General features: G+C 33.8%; 1 protein-coding gene across 2 annotated transcripts in view; it reads left to right on the top strand.

Annotated features, from left to right (window-relative positions):
* CDH9 (cadherin 9) overlaps positions 1 to 23,014 on the top strand; it is a 106,712-nt gene that overhangs the window by 47,550 nt on the left and 36,148 nt on the right. The window contains exons 2-6 of one of the 2 annotated variants that reach the window (XM_049861614.1): positions 5,995 to 6,289; positions 12,124 to 12,243; positions 12,782 to 12,949; positions 15,986 to 16,173; positions 17,168 to 17,421. In XM_049861614.1, the coding sequence (XP_049717571.1) occupies positions 5,995 to 6,289; positions 12,124 to 12,243; positions 12,782 to 12,949; positions 15,986 to 16,173; positions 17,168 to 17,421 (1,025 nt within the window). The remainder of the gene's footprint in view (positions 1 to 5,994; positions 6,290 to 12,123; positions 12,244 to 12,781; positions 12,950 to 15,985; positions 16,174 to 17,167; positions 17,422 to 23,014) is intronic. The other variant, XM_049861624.1, reaches the window with a different exon arrangement.

The following is a 23,014-nucleotide window of genomic DNA, read 5'->3' as shown; positions in this document are numbered from 1 at the left end:
CATAATTTTGCATATCTGTAGCATTGTATTTTCTTTTCCTGCAACATAAAACTGATCACTAAAATAAATATGATAATCTATCTTCAAGGGTACATAGTACAACACAGTATTCTTGCAAATATTTTGAACATTTTATTACACAATTATTAAAATATCTATAATGCTGTATGATATTTTAGCAACTGTCATCAATAGTTATTTTGGATTTCCTCATTAAGTATTGAACAAGAAGTTAGAAAACTCCAAAAATATTTTTGAAGGAAATGTGAGAATTTTGGATAATAATTATTGTTCATCTTGGCATGCCCCTGCATTAAAATCAGTTTTAGTCAAAAACACAAAACAAAGCAAACAAAAAAAAAACCCAAAAAACTTACTCTTAGTTTTTAAAGGAAAATTGTTTAGCAATACGTGTTAACTTTGATTTTGCTATATTTAAGATTATTCTTTAATATTTAGTGACTGTGAGAAACCAGGTCATTCCCAGACTGATTTAAAAGCCCTTGTGCCTTCATAACGGGCCACAATTTTGCTCAAAGTTACTTCCCATGTTCATGAGCTAACTGGGATTGCAATATTGGCAGGAATATTGGTTTCAAACGTATGCTAAATATTTGGCCTATTTTGCATGTATGTATTTTAATTTTCTCAAATTCCTCAATGTAAAACAGAGTGCTACTGGAAAGTAATGATATTCCAAAAAGTCATCTAAAAATCATTGTGTTTTGTGTATATTTACCCAAGTACAGAAGAAGCAATTAAGTTATTTTCAGTGTGACAAGAGAGAAAACTAAGTGAGTTACCGAGATCTGAAGGAAGGCATTATACTTCCGGTCCTGGTAATTCTCCAGGCACTTTGTGTGGGCTTCATTCTGTAATTAATAAAAACATATTCTTAAGATTTCTACTTCACTTTATTTGATCTTATGAAAATTTTTGAATTTTGGTTTCATGTAAAGGATTCTTATTTTACTTCGCTTATTGTATTTTTTTATTGTATAATAGATTTTGCCACTGATTTTTTTTTTCAGGTCTAAATATATGGCTCAAAATCAATAATGACCATGACACAGCAATTCGATATTTTAATAAAATAGTTTTCTTATTGTTAGATTGCACCAGACAATAGCTATTGGGAGTTTCATCCTTAAAATGTAAATGAAAAGACATCCTTTTAAAGTGTGTGTGATTGTGTGTAAGATAATTCTTTTAAAACAATGTTGGAAATTAACAGAAAAAAGAATATAGTTAAAATAAACCAAGGGGGAGAAAAAAAAAAAAAACGTTGCCAATGAATCAATTCTGACTCAAAGCGACCCTATAGGACAGAGTAGAATGGCCCCATAGGGTTTCCTAGGAGCACCTAGTGGATTCGAACTGCCAACCTTTTCGTTAGCAGCCATAGCTCTTAACCACTATACCACCAGAGCTTCCATAGTTAAAACAGGTGGAAGGAATTAGAGAAGGTGGGAACTAAATGATAAATCTAAAGTCAAGATTTGAATGACTGAAATAATAATAAAAATTTTGCAAATATTTTATTTTATAACTAAAATTCATTATTTTCAGACAATATATTCTGAATATCCTATCATTTGCTAAAATATCTTAGTTTCTGTTTGGAAGTCATCTTCAGTCCAACCATCATGATTTTAAAATATACTTAATTTTCCTTGAGTTTTTTTTTTTTTTTTAATCGATCAGAGAAAGTGTAGTGGCTATGATTACTATCACGTTTGGCTAAATATTTTTCCAGACTCCTAAATATTTGTCTGTCAGTTTGTCATACTGTGTTGCCTTGTGTGTTGCTGTGATGCTGGAGTCTATGGCACTGGAATTTCAAATACTAGCAGGGTCACCCATTGCGGACAGGATTTCATGGGACTTCCAGACTAAGACAGACTAGGAGGAAGGGTCAGTTTATCTACTTCCAATAATTGGCCCATGAAAACCCTACAGATCACAGCAGAATATTATCTAATATGAGCCCCAGGTTGGAAGACACTCAAAATATCCAGTGTTCACAACAATGGACTTGAGCGCATCAACAAATCGTGAAGAAAACACAGGGCCAGACAGTGTTTACTTCTGTTTGCATGAAGTTGCCATGAGCTGGAAGCAACTTGATGGCATCTAACAACATCAACATACTTGTATTTAGAGTTACCAGTAGAAGAGAGGACACAAAAGTAATTTGGAAAAAAAAAATTTTTTTTTTCTTTTTTTTAATTTGGTGACAAACAACCCACTAAACTAACAATGTCACTGAATTCCAAGCAAGATAAACAAAAATCAAATCTAGATAGTAAAGTCAGGCTGTAAAGAACCAACAAAATAATATCAGATGTTTTAATGAGAATAAAATTCTTGAAAAGTGGGTTGTTTTCATATTTTTTTAAATATCTAATTAAATTATAATGTCATTATCTAATAATGTGTGAGAGATATAGATTTTGCTCCCCGCACATTTTAATAAATCAACAAAAAGTGTAAAATGAAACATTTCTTAATGGCAAAAAAATAAATAGCAACATGTTTTATTATTATATTATTACAATTATGTTAAATGACAGGAAATTAATTTTCAGTTGTGTACACATATGTAAAATTTCCTATGCAATTCATGTAACAATACAGACTTTTTTCTATTTTTTATTAACACATCATTTTATATTTTGTTTACTTATTAATATTTTCCATAAAATAGAGTTTTGAGATCCCTTTACATAATGCATTGGCTTTGCCAAACAGAACTTATTCTTCCACAGTTAATAGTAAAAGGCAGCTATACCCAGGATTTCCATTGTCTTAGTCTAAAAACCCTGGTGGTGTAGTGGTTAAGAGCTGTGGCTGCTAACCAAAAGGTTGGCAGTTCAAATCCACCAGGCACTCCTTAGAAATTCTGTGGGGCAGTTCTACTCTGTCCCATAGGGTCACTATGGGTCAGAATCGACTCAGTGGCAATGGGTTTGGTTTTTTTATGGTTTAGTCCAAAAAATTTATTGGACAATATTGACAATCATGTTTCTTTGTTTGTTTGTATTGTATTGTTTTCCTGAATGTATAAAGGTGAGAAGAGTACAGTATTATTTGAGGAAAGACACTTCATACTTTAATTACTTCAATTTTTGTTACCAATTCCTTTGACTTTTTTTCCCCATTTCATTGAGAAATTAATACTAATTTATTCAAAAGATTGTGTAAAACATCTATCAGTTAAAATAGTAGAAAAATAAACAGCTGCTATCAACATCATCTGATGAGAGTATTTTTATGAAAAAGATGTAAAAAGATATAATGACTTTTTATAAACTGTGTTTTCGTATGAATATCTTACTTAAAAGTATGTACTTTAATCAGTGATTTACTTCAAACTAGGTAATTTCACAGCAGAGGGATTCGTTTTTTTTTTTTAGTGTCTGCAGATGATTCCATTGTATATTAATTAGCCTAACCACATCCAATAAGATGCATATTTCACTTGTTTATAATTTTTGTGAATCAAGTACAGCTTCTAATACATATCATTCTCTATGTACATATCTATCTGTTTCATTTCTTCCTAATTTTATTTCATTAAAAACATCTTTTCTTTCTTTCCTCTTGGAATAAGAATACCAGCAATGCAAGGATACATGTACAAAAATATGCATTATAATGTTGTTTGAAAAATTAAGATGTAGTCATTAAAAGAATATTATTTGCATATAGAAATGCCTGATACGCATTTCATATAAAGAAATTTGATTTTATGATATTATTTTTCTAATAATCAATGATGAATAAGCTTGCATATATGTAAAAGGATACTATGAAAAAAGGGGAAACATTTGATCTTTTAAGTAACGTGTATCCAGATTCTAGGGATTTATTAGAAAAGATATTAGTCTTTCTCTTAAATTTTAGTTTAGTGGAGATGGTAAACAATTACAGAAAATATCGTGACTATTGAGAGTGGAAGTGAAGTGTGCAATGAATTCTATTGCAGGCGCAGCTACCCTATCTGGAGAGTCAGGAAAGGTGTCCCTGAGGATGAAACTTAAAAATTTAGTATGATAAATACATACAATTTAGGTCAAGGAAAATACAGAGAAGATAGAAGAGTGTTAAAGGATGAGTGAAGCATATGCAAACATCAGGAATTAGAGCTAGAACAGGCCCTTTGGGAAAAGAAGGAAAAAGAAAAACATAACAAAGCAGAGCAATTGGTACGTATAGAACGCAAGAGGCAAAAGAGGCAGAAATACTTTTGGAGGATCAGTGAGATTATCAAGGATTGAAAAATAAGGCTACGACATTTGCATGCCATCCCTCCAGCAATTAGAAGTATGTTTGTTATAAGGTTTATTCCAATTCAAAATTTCTGTGACCATATGATAAAAGTAAACATTTCTTTTGTGTTGTTTGTTATATTACTCCCTTTTTATAGAAGAAGTTTAGAGAAACAAATTACCTTCCCCAATGTAACACGAGAAGCCCTGGTGGCATAGTGCTTGAAAGCTTGGCTGTTAACCAAAAGGTCAGCAGTTCAAATCCACCAGCTGCTCCTTGGAAACCCTATGGGGCAGTTCTACTCTGTCTTGCAGGGTGGCTATAAGTTGGAATTGACTGGACAGCACCTAACAACAACAACAACAACAATGACATAGCGAGTTGCATGACATGAACCCTGTATTTTAATGAATATTTTAAGCTAGGAAAAATATGACCAGATTTGTGATACAGAAAAGTGTTTGAAGTAGAGCAAGAGTGGAGGCAGGCATCAGTTCTGGCATTTCTTCAGTGGCCCAGATATGATAAGATGGAGGACAACATCAGAATGGTAACCTTAGGAATGGATATAGGTAGATGAGTAGGGAAGATATTTTACAGAAGAAAAGGCTATTTTGATGATTCTTTGGATGTTGGGTTTGGAAGTGAAGGCTGGTTAAAATGTAAAATGTAGATTTCTAAGTTTGGCTGCCATAAAAAAAGAACGTGCAGATAGTCCAATAATTCAAAGATGTAATGGGACACAACTCAGGAAGAGGTACAGCCAGGATGTCAAAGGAATTGTGAAGCATATGATAGAAGACAGCATGGTGAGGACAGGTTGGTTAAGAGTCAAGTTTCAGAATAATATTTGAACTGCAAAAACTTTAAGATTTGGTCCAATTCAAACGATTTATGACAATGTGGTTGATTTGTCTATTTTAAATACTCAAAGATCATTCCTCCACTTTAATAATTAATTTTTACAGATTGGGATATATGAAGTAAGGAAAGATAATTTATGAAAAAAAAATCCTAACTTTTTTCTTAAGAAATTATTTACATGGCCACAGGGTAGGGGAAACTCTATTTTACATGCCTCAAAAAGCTTATAAATCAATTTCTAAAAAAAGAACTTTATTATCTAAAGAATTAGGTACCTTTTCATGGCCATATACAGAATAAAAAATTACATTTCCAACTGTTCTCTCTGAGGACAGAGCCTGTGCTGCTAAAATTTGTTATGCTTCAGGGTTTGGGGTGATGTGGAGGTGAAGGAAAAATAGTTTATAACTAACGTATACATCCTAAATTTACCAAAATAGTGAGTTTGGAAATGCCTCATATCTTTAATTTTATTGATTTTAAAAGTTATTTAGTTTTCATCAAGATTTTTACAAGTTCCAGGACAATGGGTTTTATCTTTTCATTGCATTAGAGGCTTAGATCTTGGTAGCCATCTCTTTAGAAATATCCTGACAACACTGTATTGTGAAAAAATATTCATTTTTATTATGTTTTAAATCTAATCACTTATGATGTGTAAACATAATTGCTTAAACTTTTTTTTTTTTTTTTAGTATAATCAAAACTGAAATGTTTAGGTTCTCCTCAGTGAAAATGAACAAAACCATTGAGATCATCACTACGGTGATGTTCTCTGGAGACTAATTGATATCTGTCAATATTTGTGTCCTAACAATGCATATATTTACACAACTCTTCTTTTCTACCTCTCTGAAGCTTCACACTGACCAAGATAAAGGAGATGGAAATTTAAAATACATATTAACAGGAGATGGAGCTGGCAGTCTGTTCGTTATAGATGAAAACACAGGAGATATTCATGCAGCAAAGAAACTAGACAGAGAAGAAAAATCCCTATACATTCTTCGTGCCAAGGCAATAGACAGAAAGACCGGGAGACAGGTGGAACCTGAATCTGAATTTATCATTAAAATCCATGATATCAATGACAATGAGCCAAAATTCACGAAAGACTTATACACGGCCAGTGTTCCTGAAATGTCTGGAGTCGGTAGGTATTTGCTAATCAATTTAAGCAAACTTATTTCTGTGTTTGCCCAAGTAATTATGATGCTTTATAGTTATGATGTGTTCTTTTTCAAGATAAGAGCTGTAAATGGAATCCACTCTTTAGTATTAAGCAACTAGTTTTAATTATTTCAAATTCCATATATCTTAATACCACTTGCTATACTTTAAGTGATATCAAAGATGATTGCTGAGAGCGTTATCCCGTTACATTACAATCAACACCCTCACTTCTATCTACTCCACTGCATACAAATGGCAGTCAAGTTGAATATGTTTCTGCGTGAAACGAAAGGAATATGCAAACACAGTCAGCGTTTTTGGAAATTTTTGTTTGCATTATTTTGAGTAATAACCAATGCTTGCATTTGACAAATATCCTTTGGAATACTGTCTCATTTGATCATTAAAACAACCTTATGTGGTAAGCATGGGAGACTGAACTTTAAATCCCTATTCTGTTAATTAAGAAACTAAGGTTCAGGACGATTAAACAAGTGAATTAAGATCAAATAACCTGGTTGCATCAGGACAAGATTCCGGGTCTTTTTGTTATTGTAGTTCACATTTCACTATTGAACACCGAGATTTTCATGCAAATTGAAAATAATTATTTAACCTTTTAAGGCTGCCGGTATTTTTATATACCACTTATTATTATATGATGTTTTCATCTGTCTGACTACCTTCATCTTTATTAGTATGAAAGATTCAGATTTATTAATAAGATAATAAAAGGGGATTCTTTAAAATTAAATGTTTCTGTAAAGCAGTGATATATACTTATTGTACTATAATATCCAAAGAGCCCTGGTGGCACAGTGGTAAAGTGCTCAGCTGCTAAACAATAGGTCAGTGGTTTGCACCCACCAGCCGCTCCGCAGGAGAAAGACCTGGCAAGTCGGCTTCTGTAAAAAGTACAGCCTTGGAAACCCTTCGGGGGCAATTTTATTCTGTCCTATAGGGTCACTATGAGCCTGGACAGCACACAACAACAACAACAATATAATATCCAAAATATGCACCCAGTTTCCCAAATCTGTTGCCACTTAGTTTAATATAATTTCAAAAGCACTTTTAAGTATATGATTTCAATATTATCGTAGTTAATATATTTCAGTCTAAAATAATGCTTAATTAAGAGAATCAAACTTATGTCCACCTTTACTGAGTTATTAACGTAGATAATTTTCTTAACCATGTGTGCTGTCAACTCTGAAGGATCAAGAGATTGTAAAGAAGGTGTTCTTCCCTCTAAACCTAATATTGGAATCCCATCTACACAGTTCTACTGCTATTTCACATATTCAGTCCAATAATGTGAAAAAGACTTATTAAAGTACTGTGGGATCATAAAGCCCGAGATAAAACATGAGTCAATCTGTTTTCTTTCTTTCTTTCCTTTCCTTTTCTTTCTTTTTCTTCCTTCCTTCCTTCCTTTCTCTCTTTCTTTCTCTCTCTCTCCCTCCCTCCCTTTCTCCCTCCCTTCCTTTTCTTTCTTTCTTTCTTTCTTTCTTTCTTTCTTTCTTTCTTTCTTTCTTTCTTTCTTTCTTTCTTTCTTTCTTTCTTTCTTTCTTTCTTTCTTTCTTTCTTTCTTTCTTTCTTTCTTTCTTTCTTTCTTTCTTTCTTTCTTTCTTTCTTTCTTTCTTTCTTTCTTTCTTTCTTTCTTTCTTTCTTTCTTTCTTTCTTTCTCTCTTTCTCTCTTTCTCTCTCTCTTTCTTTCTTTCTCTCTCTCTCTCTCTTTCTTTTTTTCTCTCTCTCTCTTTCTTTCTTTCTCTCTCTTTCTTTTCTTTCTTTCTTTCTTTCTTTCTCTCTCTCTCTCTCTTTCTTTCTTTCTTTTCTTTCTCTCTCTCTCTTTCTTTCTTTCTCTCTCTCTCTCTTTCTGTCTTTCTTTCCTCCCTCCCTCCCTTCCTTCCTTCCTTTATTTCCATTTTTATATCTCTTAGCCTTTTACAGTTTCCTGGATAGTACTGAATTGATTCATATAATAATATATGTCATATCCTCTTGATTGAAGTATATTTGAGATGATGCAACATCTCAAATTACAATCTCCAAATCAGTCTTCTATAACTGAGCCTTCTGTAGCAGTTTGGTTATCTGGTTAACAACTGCAACCTCTGTAAAATATTATTGCTTTTCTTGTATGTAAGTTTCTTTGCCTGTGGTTTTGGCACCTGTCAGCAAATACTTTTTCATTTGTCTTTCTCCAAGAATAGAGATACCTGGAGGAGAAAAAAGCGCAATTAAGATGACAGAAATATGTCATTATGAGAAATTTGCCTTATAATTTGTTTTGAGTATATTTTTATAATCTTCAAAGTATTATCTCACTTTATAACATAATCTTATTCTTTCAGACAATACTGATATATAGTTTTAGATAACCTGTGTTTTCCTCCTTTTTTATTATTTTTTGATATTTGCCTTCTCCTCAATGTCCAGAATTCCAACAAAACTAAGGAAAACATTTGGAAGTTAGCCATATGATTCAGATGGCCAGTGTTTGGAACTAATAAATAACGGTTTGAGAAGTACAGATAAATATAATATTATATCTAAATTAAAAAAAAAAAAGATGTGTTCTCTATCCTGAAATAGTGTTGCTTTTTTACTGTAAGTCGCCTGTCTTATTTAGAAGAAAAATTTTATAAAAATTAACTTACTATAATATTTGAAGATATGATTTGCATTGCTTTTACCTATACAAATAAACTATTTTACATAGGAAAACTCAAGAGTGATATTCAGGAATCTTTTTTCAGGCTAAGTGTGATGCACATATTTATAGTGAAAGTCATGCCTTATCAAAAAAATAAAGTATGCATATTTAAATGAAGTAATTTGCAATGATTCAATACCAATTTTTTTTTTTTTCATTGTATTAGTGATTTTCATTTAAATCAGAGTTGATAACTCCCACTAGTTAACTCTGGGGAAAATAGAAGTCTAAAGAAATACAACAAAATGCCTATTAATATCCTCTTCTTTCTAAAGCTACCCTCCAATGTTCCCCTTTAACATTGCTCTCTCCTACTTTCCCCCTTCTTTGTGTTCATTTTTATGTCAATGTATTTGTCTCTCATGTTTCTCTCTATCAACTCCTCTCTCTACTTTTATCCCTTCACTCTGTTTTTTTTTTTTTTTTTTCTGTCACAACCATATGCCATATTCAATTCTGGTGCTCCGAATGACATGTCAACTCCAATAAACTCTTTAAACTGAAACTAATTAGCATCTACTGATCAAAGCCAATAATCTGGATGACATAGAAGGATATATAATGAAGTAAAATGAAATATACTTTAGTTAGAATGTTTGTACCAGTTTCCCTACATTTTTTTTTTTTCATTTCTTATGGTCATTACATCACTGACTAAAGATTATGTGTCTACCGCCTTGTATATTTGCATGTATTCAGTTTCATTTGGACAAATTTCCAGAGTGTAAATGTGGTGGTTTTGAAAACATGCTTTCTGATTGATTGCATTTTCCTCTTAAATGTTCCCTCAAAACGTGATCCAGTTCCTCACTACTACCAGAAAACCCTAGTTAATTTTTCGCAAGTTACATACAAGTGTACTCACTTTGAATATGTCTTTTAACCATTTATAAACTTTATAGTGTAAAATACATACATTATTTCTTATCCAATTTTATTACTAAATCATATTAATTGTGTAAAAATTTCTGAGAAAACACTCCCACACAAGCAAATTAACTTTCCATTCCCTATTGTCCCTTAGGTATTATTTCCTTTTGTTATAATAAATTAAACATAAAATCATTTTGTTTATCTGTGTTTAAAACACTTCTAATAGTGATCCTGAGAGATGAGACAAGTAGTGTGTAAGGTGTTTGAAGCTATATAGCCACACCGTAGCATTGGTTTCTATTCTTTAGAATATAATTTAGAAATATAACTTGAGAGCATAACTTCAGAAAATAACTTCCTTACCGTTTATTTAAGTATTTTTGGATAAATTAAAAAAGGATACACCTACAATATGGAGCAAAAAATCAAAGCAAAATTTAACAAAATAATTGTGTTAAAAGGGGTCAGAAAAGATACAGAAATCTGTTACCTTATGTGCCCATTGTGAAAGCTTACAATGATACCACAGTAAAAGAAAAATGAAATTGGTAACAAAAGAAATGCCATTTTTTTAATTAATGACTACATTTTGACATTTATGCTCAATAATTCATATTTCAATAATATTTCCAGATGTGAAAACAATTCTTAGTCTAACATATATTCAAACAGAGTTTTATAAAATATAAATCAGAAAATTCTGCTCAGCATTATCATGGGAAAAAAAAAATCATTTATCACTTTTGCTTGTATCTGTGTGGAACGTGGGTACAATATTTTTAAATGATCAAATATTACAGCTGGGATAGATTGAGAGAGTATGTACTGTTTTCATCTCACATGGCACATCCATTCCGCTCAAGTTGAGGACACAGAGGCCTCAAAGAGAAGAGCTTTATCATATCATATTATGATATATATATGAATAAGCATTTATTTAAATACATAAATTGCTCAATTCATGTGTTCATATTCATGCCTGTTGCTAAATTCTTGTGTTCATATTGAAACATACTAATAGAAAACTATTAGTTTACTATAATATACAGTATATTAATTTTTGGAATTTACATAAGCATAAACACATAAAATTTGAGAAGGATTCATTAAAGCTCAATTAGAAAGCTTTTTTTTTTTTTTTTTTGCGTATGTAATGTTTGTGGGACATTAAAGTAGGTAACAGTACCAACATGGAACTGTCCCTGTCCTCAAGAATAAATCCTATGTAGGAGACAAACTTGAGAAAAATTATAATATAGTTGAAAATGTCCAACGAACTCATTTTTCACAAGTGAATACACAACAGGCTTCAATGGACAGTGGTTTTAGAACCATTCTTTGAATCTTTACAGAGATCCAGGGAAACATAAGAAAAAGTCCATCAATATATTTCATTATCTTTAGCTCCTGAAAATAGCTCCTTTCAAGTTGTTTTACGTTTTAAAAGATGATTCGTAATAGTAAAAATAGAGTAAATTAAATTTCATAAAATTATAAACAGAGGGCAGTGTTGAATTACTGCACTGCATGTGACACAGAATCGCACTTTATCTTTTTATAATATCTACTGATTTGCTTACATTCAGCAAATAGCTACCACTACACAGCACAGTGACAGGCATGACCAATCGGAGTACGTAATCTATATTTTAAGAAAGACACAGGTGTTTCATTATCAGATACATCTTTTACGTAAAAATATTTCACAGTCAATTTTATGTGATTTTTTTTTATAAAAGCAGGCTTCTTTATATTTCATTCAATTTACAGTACAGTTCATTTATCCAAGTAAAAAGCAGTGTTATAATGTTATCAGTGTTACATTTTTTAATGTATCTTCCCAATTAGCAATAATTGTATTCATTGGAAATTACATATTCATTTTATTTAGTGGAAAATTTCAGGCCCTCACGATATTTCCAGCTGATTAAAAATTCAGTCCATTAGTCTCATTATATTCCTTTGGGTGATAAAATATTCTTCAGATTTTCCATTTTTTTTTAATTTACTCCAATAATAAAATAAAGGGATGTTCAAATTAAAAAAGGATTGAGGGGGGGACTGGATAAAGGCAATTTTTTAGAATGAGACCATTTAAATAAATTTCTTGAAATATTAATACCATTTTCTAACACATCACAGTATCAACACTGTTTTATCAGCAAGAGACTTGCAAATTGAGACGTGTTCAAGTGTCTGCGTTTGGGGGGGGCTTCACTTAGGTACATCTGTTGTACAAGTGACTGCAACGGATGCAGATGACGCCAACTACGGAAACAGTGCTAAAGTGGTCTATAGCATATTGCAAGGACAACCATATTTTTCCGTGGACCCAGAATCAGGTAAGAACATTTTACACTTGGTCTCTACTACGTCTGGATCCTTAGAGATGTTTGTGTATTTTAAAATCTATTCATTCAGCATTGTTTCAATTTGTTACCTATTGCTATTCTATAGAAACAAACTTTCTATTATTTGACTATTTAAATTGTTAGCTCTTTAGCCTACTGTTTATTAAGTTTAAATTTAAAACATTAAATCAAAAATTTCAGATTTCACAGAGCTTTTTCCACTGTGGTATAGGTAATACACAAAACCTAGAGTGTAAAATCATCTCAACTAAGGCAACTTGTTTCTCTAAATTATTTTTAACTAAAGGTTTGGTTTTGTAACAGAATGATAATTACACTGATTTAGTAAGCCTAATTCCTAAACAATAGCCATGGTGGAATTATTTCTTTTTTGTGAGTTAAGCTAAATTGGTTATGGTACACCAACATTTATCCGTTTGTTATAATTAACTTCTGTAAAATGGATCTTGCATAGTTTAAAAAAAATCAGAGAATAAATACCAAAACATCTGTCTTCTTTCTCCAAAAGGCATAATAAAAACGGCATTACCAGACATGAGTAGAGAAAACAGAGAGCAGTACCAGGTGGTTATACAGGCCAAAGACATGGGTGGCCAGATGGGAGGCCTTTCTGGAACTACCACAGTGAACATCACCCTGACGGACGTCAACAACAATCCTCCCCGATTCCCCCAGCGTAAGGAAGGTTTCATTGATTCATGCTGAAAAGCCTCTCCAAAGCTACTAAGAGATCTGATATTTAATGAGTAGTTTCACTGCTGTGCTCAGGCAAAAACATAAAAGACAAATCTACAAAAAAAAAAAAAAAATCGCTTCCCCACAGTTGAAAATGACAGTGATTAGTTTGTACATTTTTGAGTTGGTAGTGGGGGAAAATAAGGATATGAGGTTCTTTTGACAACTTGAACTATTTCTTCTACCTTTTGAGGAGTTATAAAGTTTTCAGAATATCTTTCCCAATTTTTACTCTGCTTAACCTATCCTTTCTTTCTTTTCTCTTCCCTGGCTAGGAATGTGGGTTCTGAAGTCCAAATGCCTAAATTCAACTTTTTATCTGACACCTGTCTTAAGTTAGTTATCTGTTCTATACATAAAAATTATAACTCCTAACTCCTATTTAAACAAAGACTCAATTTTTTAACACCTCTGAAATCAGATAGTATATTAAAATCAATGCTGATCATTTTAATTGGCAGCTTTTTTTTTTTTTTTGCTGGCCATAGTTATAGTATACCTCAGATGTGATATCTTAGGTATAATTTTAAAAAAACTCATTGCTGTCCGGTTGATTCTGATTCATAGCAACCCTATAGGACAGGGTACCACTGCCCCATAGGGTTTTCAAGGAGCGCCTGGTGAATTCGAACGGCTAACCTTTGGTTAGCAGCTGTAGCTCTTAACCATTATGCCACCAGGATTTCCTAAATATAATAAAGGATGGTATAATTTATGTAATCAAATGGTAAAGACAAACAGTTAATATCCTTTCAATCATCATCATTTTAGCCATGGATGCTTTGCCTTCCATGAGGTCCTACAAAAACTGATTCCAATTTCTGGAAAAAATGCTTCTATTTTGCAGTAGATAAAAGTATAAAGGACCCTACCTTAAATTTTTCAAGTAAAGAATCTCATATTGAAATTTATGACATTGATTCCAATAGAATAAAGCACTTTTCCAGGCTAATCAAATTTGAAATATTTGATGATATAACTTCCCTTGGTCAATATATTCATATTGTAAATGTTAAACAGAAGACTTGGCTGAGAAAAAGATTGATAGGTCTAAATAACATAACCTTAAACTGTGGATTCGGTTTCCTGAAATATAAACTGAAAGAGTATAATACTGAATTCTCCAATGACTTGCAACTCTGTAATTCTATGATATAATCTCAGCAAAAAGCTTGAAACCATAATAATAACAGTAAAGAGTCTCAATGAGAATACACTGAGCTAACTATCAATATTACAGACCGAATCCTATGCAATTCTCAAAAAAAAAAACCCCAAAACTATGAGTTAATTACTATCATTTAACTTAGGTTCGGACTATTGGGTTAATATGAGTAGGAATCGAGATTTGACTAACTTGCGCGGTAGTGAGAATTCAAACTCAAAACAAACAAAAAAACCAAACCCGTTGTCATCGAGTCGATTCCGACTCACAGCAACCCTGTATACAGGACAGAGTAGTACTGCCCCACAGGGTTTCCAAAAAGCAGCTGGTGGATTCAAATGACCTACCCATTGGTTAGGCAGTAGGATTTATACATTTTAACTACCAAGAAAATTGGAAAGAGAATAGACTTCAAAGTCAGAAGGACTTAGTTTTCCATTCTGCTTTTCTCAAGACTGGAGGATTTCCTTGAGCCCTGCCCCTCAGGATATGATACCTATCTTGCACAATTGAGAGAATTAAATAAATTAGTACAAAATGCTTTAGGCCCTTGGGTGATTCTATCACAGATTGTCCTAGACCTGGCTTAACAAAAAGTGCAGCCTACTGACCAAAGCCTGTGGGTGATTTTGGCTGGAGTAGTGAGATGGGTCCTAAAGGGTCAGCAGGACCCATCGGACAAGGAAAGATATTCTAGAGGGCATGGAGAGAGGGAACAGAAATTCACGGCCCATGTCCCCAGAAAGTTAAATTTTTCCTCAGTTGGTCCTGAACTCACTCAGTTTTCCCTCAATCAGGGGCAGCCCTGGTAGTAAAAAATCTCAGGTCCTAGAATCACCTTGGTCTCAGTTCTTATCTTAGCTCTGTTACTGTGTGACTTTGGACAAGTCACTTCCCCTCTCTGAGCTTCAGTTTTCCCTTCTGTAAGATAATGGCAATGAAAGTAATTACCTTACCAGAGTATTGGCAAGAGAGAATGAGTTCATGTGTACTAACATGCCTAGAATATAGTAGGTACTCAATAAACGTTGCTGATTTCTTCTTAAAAAAAAAAAAAATGCTTTAGGCCTTGTGTGGGGCTCAGCACATAGTAAGCATTTAAAAATATTTCTGACTTTTATTAACTTTTTTTGTATTATCATCACTATTGTTTCTTGAACAAATAGTTTTATAAACAGCAGTATTAATATAATAAATGGCTGGACTTGCAGAAAGCAGAAGCTATGCCCTAATTAAAGGAATTAATATTAAAACAAGCAAAAAGGAAAAAAAAATGTATATATATAAACATATGTGTGTATATACATATATATATATTCCATGCACAAAAAGAAAACAATAGTTGGTTTTCTTATCCCTTTAAATAATTTTTTCTTTCCTTCTTTAAATTTCTACCCCAATGTAGAATATAGTAGTAAATGCATGTTCTTTTAGATAATTTAATATTAGTAAAAATATGTAATGGAAATTTGAAATCCCCAGATAACCAATAAATAATGGCTTTCTTGTCCTTTTAAGTCAAAAGTTCTGGATTCCAATACCAGATCTACCATCTATTACCTAAATAACCTTAGAACATTCAATTTGTCTTTCTGAGAGTTATATTTCTCATTTACAAAATGAGATTCTTCAGCCTTTCTAAGTTATTTTTCCAATTTAATAGAGCTATAATTTTTGACAGCTTACAATTCGATGTGATGAAAAAGCTCTCCCAGTTTTAAGTAAATTTATTTAATTGAAAAAGGCAGGGGAAATGAAAGATTTTTGTTATCTAAAACTGAAAATTCAAAACAGCTCTGATTTAATTTCCAGGTACGTATCAGTTTAAGTCTCCTGAGTCTGTACCTCTTGGAACTCATCTTGGAAGAATAAAAGCCAGTGACCCTGATGTGGGGGAAAATGCTGAGATGGAATACAGCCTTGCCGAAGGAGACGGAACAGACATGTTCGATGTCATCACTGACAAGGATACACAGGAAGGGATTATAACTGTCAAACAGGTTTCTTTTCACTGTCTTCATTTTTTTCATCAAGGCCTCTGGAGTTTATTTTTTTGCTTTTCGGTAAGGGAAGAAAAGCCTAGGATTTATTTTATCCATCCTTTACGTACTGTCTATCCTTCATATTCCTGGGGATGGTCGTCGTGATTTCAATTCAGTAAGTTAAGCATCTTCATCACTGACCCTTATTATAATGGTATAAAACCTCAGCTTCTCGTGCAGGTAGACAACCACCAAACAAAGAATCCCTAAACTCAGAAACATTTGTTCATATTTCTCCACGGGAGAGAAAGCAGTCACACTGCCATCACTCTTATTTCATGCACTTTAAAACATATTTTAATTGTCAGTGTGATGGTCTTTTTAAACAGATGAAACATGAAGATGCTCTGTTCTCATATGTTTTGTTTTGTTTTTATTTTTGATGCAGTATGGGAGAACATTCTGAATTTCCATGACATAGAATAATCCAGCAAAATAGTCATTATTTTACATTGTTCTGGTTTCTGTCATTTCATTCACACCTGCCTTTCCACAAATGCTCACATTAATGACTTATAAATCCATTTTTATTTTTAAAATACCAATTTTAGGAAAGAAAGAGCTAAGCAAGGAACTTATATGAACAGTTTGCTAACCCTATTTTATCCTTCCTCTAAATTGTGATTGTGTTTAACTTTAATAACAATAATTTATATATCCATTAAATAATACTTAATTTCCATTTTACCACTTAAAACTAAAGTACATTACTAAGTGGGAATCAATCTAAATGTGTATACCAATACATTTAGCTAACTCCCTTTAAATAAGTACAAGGCAAAACAAATGTTTACTAATTTATTTGACATACCAAAGAAACAATAATTGAGAAAGCTCTTTAACCATAATTGTTGTTACCCTCAAGAGAGCTAGTTATTAAATTTCAAAATTGTGTTGCATTTGTATTTTCAACATTATGTTAATATATTTTTTTTTTTTAAATGAACTCCAGAATTTAGATTTTGAAACCAAAATACTGTACACTTTAAGAGTGGATGCAAGTAACACTCACCCTGATCCCCGATTCTCACACCTGGGACCTTTCAAAGACACAGCGGTCGTCAAAATATCTGTGGAAGACGTAGATGAGCCTCCTGTGTTCAGCAAAACGTCTTACTTGATAGAAGTAGATGAAGATGTAAAGGAAGGCAGCATCATTGGTCAGGTTACAGCATATGACCCAGATGCCACGAACAATTTAATAAAGTAAGTATTTTGAGAAAACTTAAGCTTTCAGAAGAATTTACAATTTTCTTCCTTATTTACAAAGTTTGTGGGAAAAAAAGTCATACAGTGTATGGTCAAACACAGTAATGATGCAAACACTTCCACAGCTCAAATTATCTGCTGGACTATTGTCTTAGATATAGGTGCTCCTATAACAGAAATACCACAGAAGTGTATGGCTTTAAAAAAGAGAAATTTATTTTCTCACAGTCTAGGAGGCTAGAAGTCCAAATTTAGGGCACCAGCTCCAGGGGAAGGCTTTCCCTCTCTGTCAGTTCTGGAGGAAGGTCCTTGTCATCAATCTTTCCTTGGTCCAGGAGCTTCTCCGGGCAGGAAACTCAAGTCCGAAGGATCCACTCTGCTCCTGGTGCTGGTTTCTTGGTCGTATGAGGTCCCCCTGTCTCTCTGCTCGCTTCTCTCTTTTACCTCTCAAAAGATATTGGCTTAAGACACAATCTAATCTTGTAGATCTCATCACCATAACTGCCACTAATCCATCTCATTAACCTCATAGTAATAGGATTTACAACACATTGGAAAATCACATCAGATGACAAAATGGTAGACAGTCACACAATATTGGCAATCATAGCCTAGCCAAATTGATACACATATTTTGGGGGGGACATAATTCAATCCATAACATCTATCTTCTAAATGCTCTGGATATATGGTTTTATTTGACTGTTATCACTCTACAAGATAAATCCTCTTACTATATATTTTTCTGCTGATGGTAAGGCTGAAGCACGTAGCGTTTAAATGACTTCCGCAGTAGTTAGCCAGTGGCAAAACTGTGTTTTAGAACCAGGCATTCTGACTCCAAAATTTGTGATTTTAATCCTCTTGATTTGATGTTATTCACATTGCATTGTCCCTCTTGCTTAAAACACACCTCAGATAATTGATGATCTAAATAACTAAAATGAAAAAAAAAAAAAAATTCTTTTTCTGGTAATGGTAGCCAGGCACTGCACAGTTCTTCTAGTCTCAGGGCAAAGGAGACAGTTGTTCATGGAGAAAACCAGACATGCATTCAATTTCCTAGTCTGATCTCTGACTCTCCTTCTTCCTCTGTTGCTTCAAATGAATGGAAGCTAATTGTTGTAACTTGAATAGTTGCTTGCTAGCTTTTAAGACCCCAGTCATTACACAATGTAATAGGAAGTACAATAGAAATACTGAAAAACAATGTTAGGTCCATTGATTGGAATGTCCCTCAAAACCTTGACCCTAAACCACCAAAACAAGGAAACAAATCCCGTGAGGTGTTTGGTTGTGCATAAGCAGTCTCAGTAGCTGCTTTTTTTTTTTTTTTTTTTTGGTAAAAATACATATTGCACAGTATTTGATGATGCAACATTTTTCAGATGCACAGCTTAGTGATATCAATTACATTAATCAGTCATGCAACCATTATTTTAATTGATGCCAAATTTCTCATTACCATAAACGTAAAATCACTGCTTCCCAAACGAAAGCTCCCCTTTTCCTCCTCCCTCCCCCCAAGTAACCACTGTTAAACTAAATATTTTGATCAAAGATTATATAGAATCTTGATGAAAAGGGGGAAATATTAAACAGAATTTGATATTTCAGTGGAATCCAGACTTTGTACAGGCATTGAGGCTGAACGAACCCCCAAAACTATTTCCTTGAGATACCCCTTAAACTTTAAACCATAACTGTCACGTGAAGTTTTTTTTTTTTAATTCTGCTTTAGATGATTTACAGAGCAAATTAGTTTCTCATTAAACAATTAATACACATATTGTTTTGTGACATTGTTTGCCAATCTCACAACGTGTCAACACTCTCCCCTTCTCGAACTTGGGTTCCCCATTATCAGCTTTCTTGTCCCCTTCTGACTTCTCAGCATTGCCTCTGGTTCGGCGTGCCCATTTAATCTCGTTTTGTTTTATGAGCCTGTCTAATCTTTGGCTAAAGGATGAACCTGAGAAGTAACTTCAGTACTGAGATAAAAGTCTTTTTTGAACCAAAATTACCTTATCTTAATTAGCAAAGTAAGTCTACTTTGAGCATTGTACATTTTTTTCAAAAGAGATCAAAGTTTCTTTTTTTTTTTTTTTTAGTTGTACTTTAGATGAAGGTTTACAGAACAAACTAGCATCTCATTAAACAGTTAGTACACATATTGTTTTAGGATGTTGGTTAACAACCCCATAACATGTCAACACTGTCTCTTCTTGACCTTGGGTTCCCTATTACCAGCTTTCCTTGTGCCCTTCTGCCTTTGGGTCTTTGTCCCTGGGTTGGTGTGCCCCTTTAGGTTCTTTTTGTTTTATGGGCCTGTCAAATGTTTGGTGAAGGGTCAAGCTGAAGACTGACTTCATTACTGAGCTGAAAGAGTGTCTGGGGGTCCCACTCTTGGAGTTTCTCTGTCTCTGTCTCTGTCAGACCAGTGAGTCTGGTCTTTTTTTGTGAGTTATAATTTTGTTGTACATTTTTCTCCAGCTCTGTCAGGGGTCTTCTATTGTGATCCCTGTTAGAGCAGTCATTGGAAGGACATCAGGCTTGGTAAAGTAGAGGGTCAAGGAAAAAAAGGACATCAGGCTTGGTAAAGTAGAGGGTCAAGGACACTGGATGAGATGGATTGACACAGTGGCTGTAACAATGGGCTCAAGCATAGCAACTATTGTAAGGATGGTGCAGGACTGGGCATTGTTTGGTTCTGTTGTGCATAGGATTGCTATGAGTCGGAACCTACTAGGCAGCATCTAACAACAGCAGCAACATGTCAGCTGAGGTAGATGTTCCCCAAGACCATGGTCCCGTCAGCATTCAGCCCTGCAATTCCACCCCTCAGGGAGTTTGGATGTGTCAATGGAGCTTCCATGGCCTTGCATTGTACAAGTTGTGGTGGATTCACCAGTATTGTGTACTGTCTTACGCTTCACCAAAGTTGCCACTTATCTATTGTCTATTTAGTGTTTTCGTGTCCCCATCCTTCCCCTCCCTCATAACCATCAAAGATTATTTCTTTTTGTGTATAAACCTTTTCATGAATTTTTATAGTAGTGATCTCATACAATATTCGTTCTTTCATGATTGACTTACTTCACTCAGCATGATTCCCCTCAGGTTCATCCATGTTGTGAGATGCTTCACAGATTCATCGTTGTTCTTTAGCTTTGAGTAGTACTCCGTTGTGTGTATGTACCATAGATTGTTTATCCGTTCATCTGTTCACGGTCATCTAGGTTGTTTCCATCTTTTTGCTATTGTGAATAATGCTGCAGTGAACATGGGTGTGCATATGTCTATTTGTGTGAAGACTCTTATTTCTCTAGTATGTATTCCTAGGAGTGGGATTGCTGGATCATATGGTATATCTATTTTTAGCTTTCTAAAGACGCTCCATATCATTTTCCAAAATGGTTGTGTCATTTTGCATTCCTACCAGCAGTGCATAAGAGTTCCAATGTCCCCACAACCTCTGCAACATTTGTTATTTTTTTTATTTTTTAATTGTGCCAGTAATGCTGGGGTGAGATGGTATCTCATTGTGGTTTTGATTTGCATTTCTATAATAGCTAGTGATCACGAACATTTCCTGATGTGTCTATTAGCCACTTGAATGTCTTCTTTGGTGAAGTGTCTGTTCTTTTTTTTTTTTTTTGCCCATTTTTAAATTGGATTACTTGTCTTTTTGTTGTAGAGGTGTTGGATTTTCCTGTAGATTTTAGAGTAGACCTCTGTTGGATTTGTAATAGCCAAAATTTTTTTCCTAGTCTGTAGGTTCTCTTTTTACTCTTTTGGTGAAGTCTTTTGATGAGCATAAGTGTTTAATTTTTAGGAGATCTCAGTTATCGAACTCATCTTGAGTTTGCATGTTGTTGTTTGTGGTTTGTATCCTGTTAATGCCGTGTATTAGGGTCTCTAGCATTGATCCTATTTTTTCTTCTATGATCTTTATAGTTTTTGGCTTTATATTTAGGTCTTTGATCCATTTCAAATTAGTTTTTGTGTATGGTGTGTGTTATGGGTCCTGTTTCATTTTTTTTTTTGCAGATGGATATCCAGTTTTGCCAGCACCATTTGTTAAGAAGATTGTCTTTTCCCCATTTGATGAACTTTGGGCCTTTGTCGAAGATCAGGTGATCATAGGTGAATAGGTTTACATCTGGGTTCTCAATTCTGCTCCACTGGTCAATGTATCTGTCATTGTACCAGTACCAGGCTGTTTTGACTACCATAGCTGTATAGTAAGTTCTGGGGTCAGGTAGAGCAAATCCTCCTACTTCATTCTTCTTCTTCAATAGTGCTTTACTTATTAGGGGCCTCTTCCCTTTCCATTAAAAAAAAAAATAATGATGATTAGTTTTTTCCATCTCTATAAAGAATATTGGTCGTGTTCGAAATGGGATTACATTGTATTTGTAAATAGCTTTGGGTGGAATTGACAGTTTCACAATGTTGATTCTACCTATCTATGGGCATGGTATGTTTTTTCATTTATGTAGATCTCTTGGTTTCTTGCAGTAGTGTTTTGTAGTTTTCTTTGTATATGTCTTTTACATCACTGGTTAGGTTTATTCCTAAGTATTTTATTTTTTTAGGGGCTGTCGCTATGAGTTGGAATCGACTCGATGGCACTGGGTTTGGTTTTGGTTTTATTATTATAAATGGTATTGTTTTCCTGATTTCCTTTTCATCATTTTCTTTATTGGCATATGGGGTTACAGCTGAGTTTTGTATGTTTATCTTGTACATTGCTATTCTGCTGAACCTTTCTATTAGTCCAGTAGTTTTCTCATGGAGTCTTTTGGGTTTTCTATGTATAGTATCATATTATCCACAAATAGGGATAGTTTTACTTCTTCTTTTCCAGTTTGGATGCCCTTTATTTCTTTTTCTTGCCTTATTGCTCTAGCTAGGTGTCTTAGTCATCTAGTGCTGCTCTAACAGAAATACCACAAGTAGATGGCAAAGAGAAATTTATTCTCTTTACAGTCTAGTAGGCTACAAGTCCAAATTCAGGGAGTCAGCTTCAGGGGAAGGCTTTTTCTCTCCACCAGCTGTGGAGGAAGGTCCTTCTCGTCAATCTTCTCCTAGACTAGGATTTACTCCACTCAGGAACCCTGGGTCTAATGGATGCTCTCTGCTCCCATTGCTGCTTTCTTTGTTGTATGAGGCCCCCACTCTCTGCTTGCTTCCGTTTCCTTTTATCTCTTGTAAAATAAAAGGTGGTACAGGTCACACTCCAGGGAAACTCCCTTTACATTAGATCAGGGATGTGACCTTAGTAAGGGTGTTACAATTCCACCCTAATCCTCTTTAACATAAAATTAAAATTACAAATTGGAGGACAACCACACAATACTGGCATTCATGGCCTAACCAAGTTGACACATATTTTTTGGGGACACAATTCAATCCATGACAGCACAATGCTAAATAGGAATGGTGATAAAGGCCACCCTTGTCTTGTTTCTGTTCTCATGCAGAATGTTTCCAGCCTCTATCCAAAAGAAAGATGTTGGCTGTTGCTTTTGTATGAATGCTGTTGGTTTTGTATAAATGCCCATTATTATGTTGAGGAATTTCCCTT

The sequence above is a fragment of the Elephas maximus genome, chromosome 2, assembly GCF_024166365.1.
Source record: "Elephas maximus indicus isolate mEleMax1 chromosome 2, mEleMax1 primary haplotype, whole genome shotgun sequence".
Lineage (NCBI taxonomy): Eukaryota > Metazoa > Chordata > Mammalia > Proboscidea > Elephantidae > Elephas > Elephas maximus.
The sequence above is the reverse complement of the archived record's forward strand: the minus strand, read 5'-3'. Positions and strand labels throughout refer to the sequence as shown.